The sequence below is a fragment of the Neomonachus schauinslandi genome, chromosome 7 (assembly GCF_002201575.2).
Source record: "Neomonachus schauinslandi chromosome 7, ASM220157v2, whole genome shotgun sequence".
In the NCBI taxonomy this organism is placed as follows: Eukaryota; Metazoa; Chordata; class Mammalia; order Carnivora; family Phocidae; genus Neomonachus; species Neomonachus schauinslandi.
The window spans coordinates 20,335,603-20,353,513 of record NC_058409.1 but is presented as its reverse complement, the minus strand read 5'-3'; the positions used below and the strand labels follow the sequence as shown (position 1 = coordinate 20,353,513).

The window sequence follows — 17,911 nt, the reverse complement described above, 5'->3', positions numbered from 1 at the left end:
GAAAGAAACACCTTTTTGGAGGCAGAGCTGGCTGTGAAGCCTTGGTGGCAAGAACAGAAAAGTGGAAACATACATACAAGAAAAGAAGTTAGCAAAATAGGATTCTATCTTTAATAAAAAGAGTTTTCTAAATTAAGAAATTAGAAAACACACCGGCTACAGGTTTAACTTTTAAATTATTTCTAGTATTTCTTGCATACTTCTTGTTTGAGATGAATGGACACTCCGCTGAATTCCACTATAGATCTACTACGTGTCTATGTGTCAGGGCCCACAAAACTCAAATCTAAGAGATGAAAATAAATATAAAATGAGCTCCAGGATGCAATGAGTGGACCAAGTACCCTGTTATTCAGGAAGGACAGATAACAACTATGGGGAGACAAGGGTAAAAAAAAAAAAAAAAAAAGAGGGAGGGTGTTATGAAGAAAGTGATAGCAATGTTGGACGTGAAAGGATACGGTATTGCCACAGAGAAGGGAGGCAAGTGAAGAGCTATTTCTCGTAGAGAAATATATCAAATATACACTGTACTATATACTGTAAGTAGGAAGGAGTATGAGTCTGAAATCACATGCTTATTTGGGGCAGGTGCAGAATTGTAAAATGAAGTATAAGGCAGAGCTGGGGGAACACGACAGACTTTCTATGGTATGTAACAGAGAGGAAATTAAAAGTATTTTGGGCAGAGGAATCATATGATCAGAGCTTTGGTTTCCAAATGTGAACTCAGGAGCAGTGTGTACAATATATGCTGAAAAGGTCAGAGACAAGATACAGGGTACTTAGCAAAGCGCTGGAACCAGAACTAGAATGGTGACAGCACAGCGGAAATAAGACGGTGGGTGACAAATGGCATCCTGTGTTTCTGTTGTCTTCAAGTCTACAAAATGTATCTCACATATGAATGTGTAATTTGGGGGCACATCCCCTGATTTTGTTTTAAAAAGGCGCTTAACATTCCAATGCTCCAAGGTTTTTAATACTTTCTAAAATGTCAACATAGGAAAAAATAATAGGTATCAGTAACACTAAGTACCCACAACTTAAACATGAAGACTAAATTAAAGAGAATGCGGTTTTATCCGTTTAACTAGAATTTTTAGCTTCAGTATAGAACAGGGCAACATGACTGACATTTTCTGGATTGTCTGTTTTATCCTATCAAATATACACTGTACTACAGTGTAATAATGAAATAGAAATAGATATCGTAATAAGATAAATGCTCTTCAATTTAAATAGACTTACGCTCTCCGGTCATGGTCTATTCGATTTATTTTCCCACCAATGAATACTCTGATCTTACAGTCTTTCCACTTTTTCTTGGTAGTCAGAAGATAAGGTATCAATAAAGTCAAACCTAAATCATAAAAATATAAAAAATCATTTACTAGATGCTGATTTCTCAAGTAAGAACTTTTCATTCAATTTAATCTCTAAAAACATGTTTACTACAACTCAGTATCCAACACAATTTTTCTTTCCGTCCTTCCTTAATAATTCAGTCAAAAAGCCATGAGGTAGGCCTGAACAAAGAGGACAGCCCAATGGAGTCGGGCTATGTGAGGAAGGCGGTGAGGTGGGGAGAGTGGCCCGGCAGAGTTAGGAGAGCAGTCACATACAGGAGCAATGAGGAAATGAGAGAATTCATTGAACCAAACGGGGGCCAGGTTTCTCACTGAAATGAGAAATACAAGAAGGGAGAAGCTGGACTGAAGCCTGCGGTGTTGAACTGGAACTGGTTTTCAATTTATACCTACACGTACAAACACATCCATGTATATTTCTGAGACCCGTCCACTGAGAGGACCTGGGGGCGCAGGGACACCCTAGCAGCAACAAGCCTATTTAATGCCATGATCATTGTTCCTAAATACTCTTCTCCACCAAAAGCAATCCGGGCTCCTTGGGTAGACGGTGATTCAATGGCTGGTGCAGGCAAAGCGCATAAGTGAGCCTAGAACATCTCATTATATCAGAAAATAAAAAACGACTGGGAAATGACAAATGACATACAAGTTAGCCTCCACGGGATCTCACTGGGCAAATATGGGAACAATGTGAACATCAAAACAAATCATGAGAATGACAAATCATCTCCTACTGAATATAATGGGAATCGATGAATCAGCAAGGATAAAAATAAGGAGAAGGCTCTTCCTTACAATAAAATGCCAACTAATAAATGAGGAAGAATTAACAGGATTGGAAAATCATCATTTGACAACCACAAACATACCACACCAACAGTAACAAGAGGCAAAACTATCAATGGATGCTAAAGATGGTGGGTGGTAAAGGTTGCAGTAACAATGGTCTATTTAACATAACCCCAAAGTACCTCCCCATCCCCTAATATGTGTAACTACACAAGGGGAAACGGTCACTTTTCATTCTCAAGATCTAGTGAAAACCACCTTACTGAGTGGACAGTTAACTTCACCAGTGATGAGGCAAATCAACATCATGTGCCCCCTGATGAGATATAGACAGAAGAGCAAGGCATCACTTCTGTGAGATTTCTACCAAAATGACATAACTTGAACCAGTTATAATGAAAGATCAAATGGTACTTCAAATCTAGTGACATTCTAAAAATGGTCAGTCATATTAAAAAAAAAAAAAAAAAAGTTAAGGTCATGAGCACAAGGAATAACCAGTCAACTTCCAAAGTGAAGGACACTGAAGAGGTAACAATTAAGCCTGACACCTGATTCTGAAATCAATCCTGTTGCTTTGGGGAATGTTGTCTAGGAGTGAAGCATACCTGCCATTTCTCAATACTATTCCCACAACTTCAGTATTATGTAAAATTGCTCAAAAGCATATTAACAACCTTACCTCCATCATCAAAAAGCCACCAGACATCAATAGTATTCTTTCCTTGTTTTTTCTGAAACTGTGTACTAGCTTCAAGAAGCTTTTGGTCAGCTACATTTAAGGGCACAGCAGGGCCTTTGCATTCTAAAAGATTAAGCAGAAAAATAAGATGTAAGGGAGATAAATATTCAAGTCCCTTTTGCTGAATTCCTATAGTTTCCTAATTTCTGTGTACTTAAAATGCAGGTAGCTGTATATGGAGTCCATCATAAGCTTTCAGTTGTTTAAAATTTAAATGTACTTTAAAAAAATGGTTACAGATAAATATATCTTTACAAGAGCTAAACTCATCCAAATTATCTTGCATAATTTCTAATACTTTGAAGCATTGTGAATGAAAGAGAATCATAAATACCAATCAAGAAAATTGTAACTGACTGCTAGATTTTAATTATTGAGAAGCCATTTTAGGCTAACTGGACAAATTAAGTTTATGCCTATTCCATGAACATATTTCTTTTGTAATGTGGTTCCTCAATAATATAAAGATCAAAGAAATTTCTTACACATAATGTTGTTATTAATAATATAAAAGACAGAAGGAAGTGGAAGACAAATGAATACAATCTAATGATTATCACAGTGAAACCTCCCAGGCTAAAGAAGGACACCCTCATCTTGACCTAACTTGTCTCCTCAGTATGCGATGCCCAAAGAAAAAGCCATATAATGACACATCTTTCTTTGAAGCACAGAAAGATGGTAGGAACTCCTTGGAAGGGCACCATCTGCTGCAGGTCTCAAGAACGAAATACCAAGGGAGTTCCCGTTTATATTCCCAGGAATTAAAAAATTAAAAAAAAAAAATCAGCACTGACTCTATGAGCAAGCAAATGACTACTATGAGACTCCTACACTAAATTTTTAAAAGCAGGAATCCACAGGAGGAAACCTGATCACTTCTGCAGGATGTGTCATTCACTTCTCATGCTGCCATGATGCACGCAAACATAACGAATGATTTTGCATGATGACATAATATGGCTGCCAAACCACACTGCTCCGTAACTCTCACCTCTATCTCCTTCTCATAAAAGTCATGCACGGGGACATGACTGTGTATCTCCCAAACGCAGCAGGGCTGTGAGAAATATTGTAATTTTTGAAATGAAAAATATATTAGTATCAAAATTAAGGGCTTGGCTGGGAACAACTGATGGTAAAGAATGCGAGTGACACTGGCAAAGACCCATTTCAGTGTCTCTGCTTATCATCTGAACCATGCAGTTTAAATTTAAAAAAAGTAATACTGACATTCAGGGTTGGAGTATTTCAGAAATGCTATAATGATTTAAAATAATTGTCTTTGATATAATACCTTTCCCTGGGATGACTTAATTTTTTTAGGTAAACTAAAGATGATTTTTTTTCTAATCTGCATTCAATAAATAACTGTAACATCACCTCGCCATGGAAATAAAAACTCAGGTAAAAAAAAAAAAATAGCAGAGCTGGAGTTAAAGAGTTAACAGTATGAAAAAGGGGATTAAAATAAAATGATGAAAAATGCCTGCCTTTTTTCAACAGTGGTTGAGTTGGAGTCTTGCCATCCTCTTCCTCATCTAGATTATGTTTAAAAAACACAAAATATAAGTTAATTGCTTTTATATTAATTAAATAATGAAAATGTAAATAGAGCACATTTATAAACAAAACACAGTATGAAGAGACAGTCTGTGAAAAATAATCAAGACTGGAGATAGATATTTTCTACACTGAGTGTTGAGGATTTTTAAAAGCAAACATATTTTTAGACCCTCTCCAAGAGGGCCACTGATTAACACTCACCCCTAAATTTTATTCCTATAAAACTGATAAAAACTTCAGCAGGATTTTTAAACTTTTAAACTTTCATACTTGAAATCAGTTGAAGAGATTCTGACCAATGGCTTATAGAATAGAAATAGGACATTAAAAACTGACATTGCAGATAATACATAAATTTTAATCAGTGCCACTGCATCGCGGTGCAAATGACTGAAAAGTAATTTTAGAAACATAATGGATATCTGGTATTTTAAAAAATTATTCACTTGAAATAATAAGGAATTTGATCAGAGACAGTCTTTTGGTTCATATAAAATACCAGGTTATATAGGCCTACAGAGATTTATGTGTGTGTGTGTGTGTGTGTGTGTGTATAAAATATAAGCATATATGTTTATGCATGTACATATATGTGTATGCATGTACTGGACCATCTGTATTTCAGTATCTGTAAGTATTTTCTTGGAGTTAACAGTCTTCCTAATCTCCATTTTTTTCTTCATATAAGCTTCTTCTAGTTGTGTGAGGCATACAGAACTCCCGACCTGGACAGGAAAGAGTTCACTGCTCTTGAGTCAGTGGCTCTCAGGATTCCAGTATTATTGCCTTTAACTCTTTTTCTGACTGTGTGAGCTTGAGCTAGTTAACTCCTCACCTTCCTTGTTAGGAAGAAGGATGAAGGATACCTACCTCTTCAGATCATTATGCTGCAAGCATGAAAGCACCCATCTCGGTGCCCAGCACAAAGTAAGCATTCTGTGTGCCCCAATAACCGAGACAGACATACCGAACATCTAGGCTTATATAATAATTACACAGGAAAGTTTATAATATTCTGAAGACTTTTCAAATTATATAAACTTTTCTGTGGTTTCTATGCTAATTTTGAAAGTAACTGGCTAGAGAGAAAATAAACACAAAATAAAATGAATGCTATTTTTGAACACTAATTTCTTGTGATGGAACAAGAAACATTTCAATGATCACATTTGATTTTTATAGGATTAAATATTATTGTTCTTATAAAGTAGGTATTTGATACTGTCTTTGATGATAATAAAAACATATGGGCACACTGTGTATTCATTTCAAAGAGCTCAAAAAATGTCAAGGAAATCCTGACACTTAAAAATGACTTACACCAAGGTATTTAAAAGTATTAAAGGTATTTACATTTTTATAATAAAAAGGCAAGTAGTTTCCCACTCTGTAAAAACAATGACTCCACAAGACTGTGACATGCAGTCATGAGCTAATAACGTATGGATAATGCCCACTGCAATGTGGGAGGCACAGAGTAGATGCCTGATGATTACTAACTACTTCTTCCTTTCCCATCCTACTTTTACCTATCAATTCCTAACAGATTCTGTAAAGAAAGGATCTGTTTTAGGAAAAAGAAAATGGCAGTGAAAATAAAAAGTAGGAGGAAATGAAAGCATGTATACCATAAACTAAAAATAAATGCAGGAATGTAAGAACACTTATCAAATCTTTTATAGAGTTTTGAGATGAAACAGGAAAAAAAAATTATAATCGATACAGCAAAGAACTTAAAGGGGAAATGGGTATCAACTAAAGCCTCAACTACCACTACTCTAAGCATACAAGGTAAGAAAGGAAAGCAATAAAAAGCAACAGCAATGCTTCTGCATAATCTGGAAAAGATCAATTTCAAAGAGACAGGATTTGTCCAAGGTAATCAATTTCAGAAAAAGGATGGTAATTCTTTGACAGGAATCAAACAAGTATGATACGGTTTGATGATTTACAGTGCAGATTTTTCCTGTTGCGTGCCGGCTAGGGCTAGGACAGATGGAGATACTGGGCTGATCAGAGGTAAGAGAGTGAGGGTGGGAGAGTAAGATTTGGAAGTCATCCCTCTTTCCATCTCATAAACATGACATAGGTAGATGGATGAAATTATCTGAAAGCCTCATGAGATTTAGAAACCCGTGTGTGGCTTAAAACCAGGGGCAATGTGTCTGCAATTACAGCCTAACAGTTCAGTAACCATATGCCAACAGCTCATTCCTTCAAGAGACTAGAATGTGGAATAAAACTGCATTTGATTTTTTATTACATGGTTTTACCTCAACAACTCCAGGTGCAGTAGATGTAAAAAATATTCTGAATTTCTTAGCACATAAATAAAATCCCCGGTATTTAAATATCTTGATTTATAGAAAAATTAGGTAGATTATTTTTATCAATTTCATTCCTTTCAGGGTTATCTTATGCTCTACTACATTACTCTCAAATTACCACATTTCCTTCCAAGTTCAGATTTAACCTATGCTTCAAGCAAAATTGTTCAAAGAATAAATAAAACATACAAGAACATATGAGAGTGTAATTAATTGGCATGTTTTCTGTTCTACAATCTACTTTAATACCTGAAAAATAGCTAGTCATTTTGCAGCCATCCATTTTACCTTATCAACTAGAAATGAGCAGTACTAATTAGAGAAGGGGCTACTTATTAAGACATGTTATATAATAAAACTCATTTCTCCCCAAATTAAACATTACCATGAATAACATCTCTTGTCTGAATAAAAATTACCTTTGTGTGTAACAGCTTTCTCATCAGATGGTTTTGAAGTATCTAAATCCGATTTTTTACTATACTCCATACTTAGTACCACATCCTTGACACCAGGAGATTTCTCTTGTGATGACAATAATTCTTCTATGGACATGAAAAGTAATCAAGATGTTATCTAAAATCTTGTTTTAACCATTCATGAAAACAACATGGTATAATATTAATTAAATGACAATTCACAACGAAGTTTATTATGAAATAGTAAGTTTACAAAAAATGATTTCTTATGTGAATATATGTGATCATCTGTTTTGAAAGGACTATTCACTCAAGTATCTTGAGGCATAGTTACGCATCAGACATCTGAATCAGGTGCTGGGGAATTTGTAATGAGTGAGATTCAAGGAACTTACCAATGTGGTAGACAAAAGAATGATGTATGAAATGTGAATGAACTCTACTCTCAAAGTCATTTACACATGTAAGAGCTGTAAAATGTGGGAAATGTTCACATACATGAGAGGTGACAACAACACTGAAAAATTATACTCTGGACTAGAGAGCTGAAGCCAGAGGATTAAGCTCATGGTAAAACCACCATTTCTTCATTTTTATTTTATTTTTATTTTTTTAAAAGATTTTATTTATTTTTCTGACAGAGAGAGAGAGCACACAAGTAGGGGGAGTTGCAGAGGGAGTGGGAGAAGCAGGCTCCCTGCTGAGCGGGGAGCCCGATGCGGGGCTCAATCCCAGAACCCTGTGATCACAACCCGAGCCGAAGGCAGATACTTAACCGACTGAGCCACCCAGGCGCCCCCATTTCTTCATTTTTAAAGTACTTTTCCCATTTTCTATCTTTTGGGAAGGAGTTAGTAAACAGTTAACTTCCACCATGAAAACATGCATCGCAAAGACAAACACATATGAAAACGGACCATCCACACATAATCCTCATCGCTGATTTGTGTGTATCATGAGAAAGATCAAGAGAAACAACATTACAAGAAGTACCAACACTATGCTAAGAACTTCACAAGCTGTGTCTTTACAACAACCCTTATGAAGTCAGTATGTTTTTTTTTGTTTTTTTTGTTTTTAAGTTTTATTTAAGTAATCTCTACACCCAATGTAGGGCTCGAACTCATGACCACAATATCAAAAGTTGCACGCTCTTCTGACTGAGCCAGCCAGGTGCCCATGATCATGTCTGAAGAGATGAGGAAACAGAGGCTTGGAAGTCGACAGATACGCCCAGGCTGAACGACTACTGTACTAAGAGAAAAAGGTGGGATTTTCAAAGGAGATCTTACTCCAAAGCCTCTGCTCTTAATCCTGTGCTGAACCAAATTCCTGTCTCCAAATCCTGATGATGAATAATAAGACCTCCAAAACAGTTGTCATAATGATTATAAACACATGAAAATACTTTCTTAAAGTTCCGGTCACATTCAAATCTCAGTAAATTACAGAACTATATATATAATTTATTAGTCAAACTGTGACACTTTTGAGAGTGAAAGGGAACACTACTAATTATGCAGTCTTAAGAGGTACCCTAAACCTCAGTCACTGGTAGTGCAAGAGAGAACTGAAACAGTGTTTTGCAAGGCCTACTCCGGAGGAAGAAAATGCATTTTCAGCAAGCCATACTTTTGTGTTACACGGATAAAGACTTCAAAGCGTTCCTTTCAAAACTGCACAATACCCTTAAAATGGTGGGAGGAGGGGGAGGATTACAACTGTTTAAATACATAAACAGATGACAAAAGTTCATGATGTGCCTCTCAGCTATTTAGGCTTAGCTATTTTTGATGATTTAGTTAATTAATTGATAAGGGTAAAATATTAGGTATGCAATTTTCTTCAGCTTATAATATTTGTTAAACTACTAGAAAATCATTAGAGGGTATGGAATTTTCCACAGTTTTTATTAAGGTGGGCAAAAGTAAACAGTACACCTTAATTAGATTTTAAGCTTCATCTAAAAACATTTTTTTTAAATGCTTTAAAAATTACATAGTTGGAGAAGAGATTAGTGTCAGGGATTAATGACGGGGGAAAGACAAAGCCTCTGGGGGCTTAAAGGGGTAGCACAAGGGAGATCTTTGTGGTGATCGAACAGTTCTGTATCTTAAATGTGGTGGTTACATGAATCAACCACATGTGTTACATGGCAGAGAACTATACACATGTTCATGCACACATGCACACACAAGTGTAAGTAAAACTACTGACATCTGAATAAGGTAGGTAAATTGTCCCGATGTCAATTTCCTGGTTATGACATACAACGATAGATACGCAAGATGTTACCATTGGGAGAAATGGATGAAGGGTACATAGGACCTGTCTACTATTTCTAACATCTTATGAATCTATAATTATTTCAAAATGAAAAAGTTAAAAAAAAGATTCATAATTCATAAGGTCTTATCTCTAGACAGAGTAAATGCTATCACCTAGTTTTCGTTTTTTTTTTAAAGATTTATTTATTTATTTGAGAGAGTGAGAATGAGAGAGAGAGAGTACACGAGGGGGTAGGGTCAGAGGGAGAAGCAGGCTCCCCGCTGAGCAGGGAGCCTGATGCGGGACTCGATCCCCGGACTCCGGGATCATGACCTGAGCCGAAGGCAGTCGCTTAACCAACTGAGCCACCCAGGTGCCCCAAGTTTAGTTTTTCATTATTAGTACAACTCTGTGTAAAAAAGCATGACCTTCGTGAACATGAAAATGTCTGATGATTTAGCAGTCATTAACATTTTATTTATCATGTGTTTTTACCAATTTGGCCAATCTAAAACCAAAACTAATGCTTGTTTCTCTTAAGCTTTAGATGATTTAGACTGAATTTCATTCTCTCCGTTAGTAATCACCAGCCATCATCCAGGTTGGTACAAACTGGTGGAGCCAAATAGATCTGATCTTCATGTGCCGCACAGTAAGGACATGACTGAACTGACGGTGAATGTTAAAGTTACTGAAGAATATGTGAGAATGACATATAATTTTCTAATAAAGTCACTTCTATTTTTAAAGTAAAAAACTTATTCAAGCAAGATTTACCTTGTCCTTGAAGATGAGATATATCCAGACCCTCTTTTAGGCGGATAACCACTACTCCATATTGTATGTCAAAGGCGTCACTATAAGAGGGGGAAAAAAGTAAAAAAAAAAAAAAAAAATCACAAAAACTTTTGTGTCTTCCTCTATAAAATGAAGGCATAAGAGATGATTTCTCTTTCAGCTTTACATGTCTGATTCTTAAAATATGCTTTTAAAAATACAGTGAGGCCTATATAATGTCGGTTTCAAATCCTGTATCATTCCCTTACCTTTTTTCTGTAATACTCTTAAAAACCTCCTAAATGTAGATCTTTATAGTATTGATACTCTACCTACACCAGCCGTTTAAAAACAGTGTCTGTACTCATATCACATCCTATCAGAAACAAACTAAAATTATAGAAAAATAATGTCAGTTTCCCACCATACTTTATTTAGGCTTGTACCCTTAAAGTCAAGATAAATACATGAAGACAAAGAAAAGACATTCTACTGGGAATGTGAACAGGTTGGACAGTATAAAGGGATCACTTCTGAAAGGAATCAGTGTATTTTTTTTTTTATTCTTGAGCCAGTGTATTTTTTTTTTTTAAAGATTTTATTTATTTGAGAGAGAGAGAATGAGAGACAGAGAGCATGAGAGGGAGGAGGGTCAGAGGGAGAAGCAGACTCCCTGCCGAGCAGGGAGCCCGATGCGGGACTTGATCCCGGGACTCCAGGATCATGACCTGAGCCGAAGGCAGTCGCTTAACCAACTGAGCCACCCAGGCGCCCGCCAGTGTATTTTAAAGCAATTCTTACATTTTTACAGGAACGGTTTAATAAGTAGTCCAAAGATTTTATACGCATATTATTCATATATCCTTTCAAGTTTTTTTAAACACACATGGGACATCCTATAACACACACAAAATACATTAAAACCTCAAAGACAACTCTAAAACCACACTTCAATGTTGGAAACTTTGTTGAGACCATGAGTCATGTAGATCCAAGATCTTCTCAAATCTACTGCAAGAATTACAAATTCCTAAACTTCAGGTTGTTCCCCAGAGCCAACAGGTTTAACTTTTATCTTTCATTATTATTTTTACTTGTTCTAGCCACGAATATTCATTATATACAAAAAAGTGATACATAATCTATAGTTATATATAACAAAAAGAAAAGGCTACAAGCTGAAAAAAAAATCAAATTTTGGTTCCTATTGACACACACAAAAACATGTATCATTGTAACAGGTCTTTTATTGGTGTTTTGTCTTTTTTAAATCATGGGGAGACAGTTTTGGCCTCATTCCTATAATGAATTAACTAAGGTCTAAAGAGGTTCATTGGAAAAAGAAATTAATGGACATATTAACCTACCTCAGCTGTATATTGAAAGACCTAACACTAGCGAGGAATAACTACAAGTATTTAAAAAATAGTTAATAAATCACAAGTGAATTAAAATCGATTTGATTCAAGAAAAGCCAGGGAATATAGATTCCTGAGTTTACTTTGGATTAAAATTGGTAAATGTTTTTGCTATCAACTATAGGGATTTCCATAAGCTATTTAATTTCTCTAAGCTATAAAAACTGATTTGGAGTTTCAGACCTTCCATGCTATCACTGGGCACAGTAAATAAAGTAAACCTCAATTGTTCAAAATATTTATAATCACAACCAAAACTAAAGTGTTACGAGATAAAAGAATAAGCAATATCATTGTTTTAAAACTGCCATCAATCTCCACGGCCCTGGAAACCCGAGAGCATTATTTTACCTATCGTTTAATTGCTGCCTGCTGTATAATACTGAGAGTAACACTTGACTCTCAAACATGCACGTCAGTTCCTACAAGGTCAGAGTCAGAAAGACCCCTTTGTTCCAGTGTTTCCCTATGAGCAACTACAATAGTGTAAAAATTATTTATAAAAATGTCACTTTTTCTATTTCCTATGGTAATTATTCCATCTCACTGGTCTTTCATCTTGAGAAAGAGAAAGCATAGCCCATGGAGGATGGCCCCCATGATTCAATCTTTTTTACACTGTCCTTCCTTTCCAAATCCCCGTATATACAAAGTACACAGGTCAGATTAGAAAAGCAGGATGAAATCATGCTTACAAAAAAGTAATAACCCCAAAGCCAAAGAGCAGCTGCAGCACCTGAAGAACCAGCAGAGCCTTAATTTTACTAAAAGCATTTAAGAATTACTTGGGAAAACTTATTCATTGTATACTTTACTAATCAATATAAAGAGATGTTTTAAAAAGGAAAGTATGACATCTGGTTACTCCTTCAAAGTTATTTCAAGGTAGCTATGAAAACAAAACTATCCTATGTGATACAGGTAAGTAATTATGGTTCCAACAAGAGTTCCAGTAAGGGAAATAACTCTTGTGAGTTAAGGGTAATCAGGTCAAACTTCAGAGAAATAAGATTTGAATCTGGTCATAAGAGCTACTTTGCCAAACACAATTTTTTTTTTTTTTTTTAAAGGACAATTGTTTGTACATAAAGGAATACTTTGTAAGAACGAATGAACAGTTCTGTTTTACCAGCAGTTGTAATAAGAAAAAACTATTCTTCAATCAAGAATGGTGATGTGGGGCACCTGGCTGGTTCAGTGGGTAGAGCATGTGACTCTTGATCTCCGGGCTGTAGGTTCGAGCCCCACGTTGGGTGGAGAGATAACTTAAAAAAAGAATGGTGGTATGATGGACTCTTAGCTATTGAGAATAGAGGGTTACCAGAGGGGAGTCATGAGGGGGATGGGAGAAAGAGGTGATGGGGATGAAGGAGTACCTTATCACGATGAGCATGAGTGATGTAGAGAATTGTTGAATTACTATATGGTACACCTGAAACTAATGTAACACTGTATGTTAACTATATTGGAATTAAAATTAAAAACTTAAGCATTTGTGGATTAAACAGATAGATTCATAAAAAATCAACTGTAACATAAACAGACTAAAATCAGAAAGAGAAATAAAAAGACAAAGTAACAAAAAAAATAAAAAGAATGCATTAGACAATCCATACAAAGGCAGCTGAAGTCATGTAAAACAAAACTATGCTGATAAATAGCATTCCTTTGAAATACCGCTAAGAAGTGAATAGCAGACTCAGAACTTACACTCAAGAGGGTAGAAAAGCAAAGCATGTAAGCACACTAAAAAAAAGAAATGTAGATAAGCTAATGCATACATCAAACAATTAACTGCAAAATCAGTTTCCAAGTTTCCAAACCGAAACTTCTGAGGGTGGTATCAGTGATGATATGCTTCTCTCAGCTCCAGATATTATAATGATGTAACAGAAGGCGACAGGTCTGACAACACTGGGGAAATCCACTCAGCAATAGCTATAAGGATACGAGAAAGCTTCCTAACTTAAATGGGAAGCCAGAGTACGTACGTGTGTGTTCATTTGTATATGTGTGTGGAATGTTTGAATGTATGAAGAGACACAGAAAGATCAATCAAAAATTTTTGTTAATAGCTCATCAATTGAAAACCAGATAACCCCATCTGATTCTTTTTCATTCTTATGCTTCTACTAGAAGAGACTAATATGAGAAACAGTCTTTACAAACAAGTGAAGGCTTCAAAAAACCAGTTCAAGTTTTTATTTTCTGAGCCAAGTTACTGTGTTAAAAGGATACTTACTGAAATATGTTTATGTACATATCCACATCCCTCATATCTGCTTGCAACCAATCTTTCTTAAATCCGAGGACAAGTGTGTTTGGCTTCATTCGCCCAAGACCAGCAGCCTAAAATACAGGAAAAACACAACTTTAAAGATATATTATCCAGCAAAATATTTTTTAAAGGATCAAATCCTCCAAATGGACAGGCTATAAACATTTTTAAACTGTACACCCTTAATAAACTATATAGATTACATTGATCACATAATACTTAATGATTAACCATATACAAAAACTAGAGATAAATGCTTTAAAAATTCTAAATGGACATTTTCATACCCGTATGATTTGCCAAAATTTCTATATTTTTAGTAAGAAAAAGATAATAGAATATATCTTTCATAAAAATCATAATGATACAGTGGTATTCTTAGGTAGCTATTTCAATAGCCATTAACACCCAGAAGCAAAAGTCCCAATAGAAGACAAGCATTATTGGTTGCAGTTCTGAATCACATCAACACTAAATTTTGACTTCTTTCTACCAATCATGCCTGACTTTCTCCTGAGAAGTAGCTAGTTTTCTTCCTCAACTCTTCCATCAAAATATTTTTTGTGCAACTTCATCAAGAGTTGCAATTCAATATGCTTAACATATCCCCTAACCCCATGAATCTCTTCTTTTGTAAGACAGTAAAACACACTGATTTTTGAACTCCAGTATCTATTTGCAAAGCCCTCTCAGAGCCCCAAACAAAAATTCTCTAACCATAAAAGAAGTAATTACCTATTTCTTGCCTCCCTCTAGGTGCTGGTAACATCTTATATACTTCTGTCACTTGAATTTGCTTATCCTCAATGTTTCATGTAAGTGCAATCATACCGTGTTTGTCCCTTGTGACTGGTTTACTTAGCACCAGGTCTTCCAGGTTCATCCACGTTACAGTATCTATCAGAACTACATTCTTTTCTGTGGCTGAATGATATGCCACTGTTTGTGAGTAGCACATTTTGTTTATCCATTCATCTGCTGATGGACGCTCACATTGTTTCCACCTTTTGGCTACTGTGAGAAATGCTATCAACACTGGCATACAAAAATAACAATCTCTTTGGCCCCCTGCTCCAATTTCTTTGAGTGTATGTCAAGGAGTAGAATTGCTGGTCATATGCAGATTCCACGCGGTGCTGAGGAACCACCGAACTGTTTCCCGCAGCAGCTACAGCATGCTATGAGCCCACCAGCAAGGCACACATTTCAATTTCTCCACATCCTTGGCAACACCTGTGATTTCTTGTGGGGGGGTGGGGCAAGGAGGGGTGTTTTAAATTATAGATATCCTGGGAGTGTAATGTTATCTCATTGTGATTTTGATATGCATTTCCCTAATGACTAAGGATACTGAGCATCTCTTCATGAGCTTATTAGCTATCTTTAGATCTTCCTTGGAGAAACGTTTACTCAAATCCTTAGCGGATTTTTAACTGGGTTGTTGGTCTTTTTCTTCCTGTTTTAGGAGTTCATATATTCTGGATATTAAACTTCATCAGATGTATGATTTACAAGTATTTTCTTCCATTCTGTCTCTTTCACTTTCTTGATAATGTCCTTTGATGCATGAAAATTTTTAATTTTGATGATGTCCAATTTATCTACTTTTTTCTTTTGTTGCTTATGCTTCTGGTGTCATATCTAAAAATACACTGCCAAATCCAAGGTCATGAAAAATTACCTCTACATTTTCTTCTAAGAGTTTTATGGTTTTAGCTCCTATATCGCTGATCTATTTTGAGTCAATTTTTGTGCATGAGGTGAGGTCACATTTACTTTTTTTTTATTTTTTAAGGCAACTCTACTTCCAATGTGGGGCTCAAACTCATGAACCAGAGATCAAGAGCCACATGTTCTACCAGCTGACTCAGCCAGGCACCCCCACACTCAAGTTTTTAAACATGACATACTTAAATCATGTTTTGCAAAGATTAAATTAATTCCAGTATATATTAAGTGCTGACCATGGGTCAGACACTGTCCTAAGGACCTGGGATAATTAGAAATATTCTTAACCACATAAAACTTAAATTCATTCTCAAAACATTCGCTCCCTGCACAAGTTTCTTCCAAAAAATAAGACTCTTTTCCCACTCAATATTAAAAACCACCCACAGATAAAAAAATAATCTTGACTGTTTTTTACAACTATCCGTTAGGTACCAAGATAGCCACTAACCACACAGTTTTGTTTTTGTTTGTTTGTCTGGTAAAAGAAAAGCAAGAAACATCTTTAAGTTTTAGAGCTTTTTTTTAAAGAACTAAGCCACAAGATAACCAGTAACTTTTTGATGGCACAAAATAATGTCATTATTATTCTCTTTTTATTTTCTTTTTCATCACAAACTTTTGTCACAATCTTATTATAATTAAAATGTTTTATTTTTATAAAATTAACAATAACATCCTGCGGCACTCTGTGCTCATTTCAACTTCATTATTTCAATCACTTTCCCTTGAATGACTGAGCAAAAAATTTCAAATGTATCACTCATCCCTAAATCCTTTGTAAATTCTAATCAAAGTAGCTATTCAGTCAGAAGTAATGTTTTCAGTTTCCATAAAACATCATGTGTTTTAAAGAATAATTTATTCCTGAAAATATGTCTTCTCTGGAACAGATTTCTTTATTGGTTCATAAAAAATCAGTTTTTCATGGAATTCCATAAATGAAACCAATTAGGCAGAATGCAGTCCTTTGAAGCTCATCTCTAGTTTCAAACATTACTGTGTTATTTGTTTCTTTGACTCTTCAGCAATGTTTTCTGTGTATCTTCCACTAGAACTTGCTGAGGAGAAATGTGTTTAGTTTGTTATCATATTTTTCTGGACATTATCATAACCATTTTTTTTTTTGAGGGAGGGATAGAGCACAGAGGGAGAAGGTGACTCCCAGCTGAGTAAGGAGCCCGATGCAGGGCTCGATCCCAGGACCCTGAGATCATGACCTGAGCCGAAGGCAGACGCTTAACCGACTGAGCCACCCAGGCGCCCCTATTATTAACCATTCTTACTGTAGCAGAAAGAACCACTTACGTCCACAATGGTACATGGCTTTTATTTTTACATTTCACTATTAAGTAACAACATTTCCAAACATTATGGTTATCTATTTAAATGTAGTTAAGTACTGCTGTGAGATTTGTATTACTTTAAAAATCAGTGAAAAAGAGAACTTGTAAAGTTTGGCTCCATGTCCTGGGTGGTTAAAATGTTCAGCTAATAGTGATGGCTTTAAATTATCATTAGTAATTATTTCGTGGCTCAATACAGATTTAGGATATGGCTGTAGAATCTGGACATAATTTATATTTCAAATATTCTTTTTTTTTTTTTTAAAGATTTATTTATTTGACACAGAGAGACCGTGAGAGAGGGAACACAAGCAGGGGGAGTGGGAGAGGGAGAGGCAGGCTCCCCAGTGAGCAGGGAGCCCGATGTGGAGCTCGATCCTAGGACCCTGGGATCATGACCTGAGCCGAAGGCAGACGCTTAACGACTGAGCCACCCAGGCGCCCCTATTTCAAATATTCTTATTGGCAATGTGAAATTATTTTGGTCTACTTATTTTAGAATAATTTAAAAGAAATCACTGTTTACCTCAAAATGTGGCTGATGAAGGGGAAGGTGCCAGAAACACTCAGCATATATTACAGAGTATACCTCTAGGCTATTTTTGTCCCGGAAAAAGGTAGAGTTATGTCTTTAATGAGACTCTGAATGAGATCCACTTGATTTAAAGGGCATTCATATTCTGTAATCTGATTTTTAAGTAAGAACAATAGGTTTTTGCTCTTTGAAATGAAGGTTTAAAATTGGATTGACAGGGGCGCCAGGGTGGCTCAGTCGTTAAGCGTCTGCCTTTGGCTCAGGTCATGATCTCAGGGTCCTGGGATCGAGCCCTGAGTCGGGCTCCCTGCTCAGCGGGAAGCCTGCTTCTCCCTCTCCCACTCC

At 35.9% G+C, this 17,911-nt stretch overlaps 1 protein-coding gene across 2 annotated transcripts in view; it reads right to left on the bottom strand.

The window, feature by feature from the left end:
• Positions 1–17,911, bottom strand: part of SLC12A2 (solute carrier family 12 member 2) — a 100,980-nt gene that overhangs the window by 4,792 nt on the left and 78,277 nt on the right. Inside the window, exons 18-23 of one of the 2 annotated variants that reach the window (XM_021702155.2) lie at positions 13,922–14,028; positions 10,262–10,341; positions 7,217–7,342; positions 4,398–4,445; positions 2,845–2,967; positions 1,252–1,363 (exon numbers count right to left, since the gene is read on the bottom strand). In XM_021702155.2, the coding sequence (XP_021557830.1) occupies positions 1,252–1,363; positions 2,845–2,967; positions 4,398–4,445; positions 7,217–7,342; positions 10,262–10,341; positions 13,922–14,028 (596 nt within the window). The remainder of the gene's footprint in view (positions 1–1,251; positions 1,364–2,844; positions 2,968–4,397; positions 4,446–7,216; positions 7,343–10,261; positions 10,342–13,921; positions 14,029–17,911) is intronic. The other variant, XM_044917091.1, reaches the window with a different exon arrangement.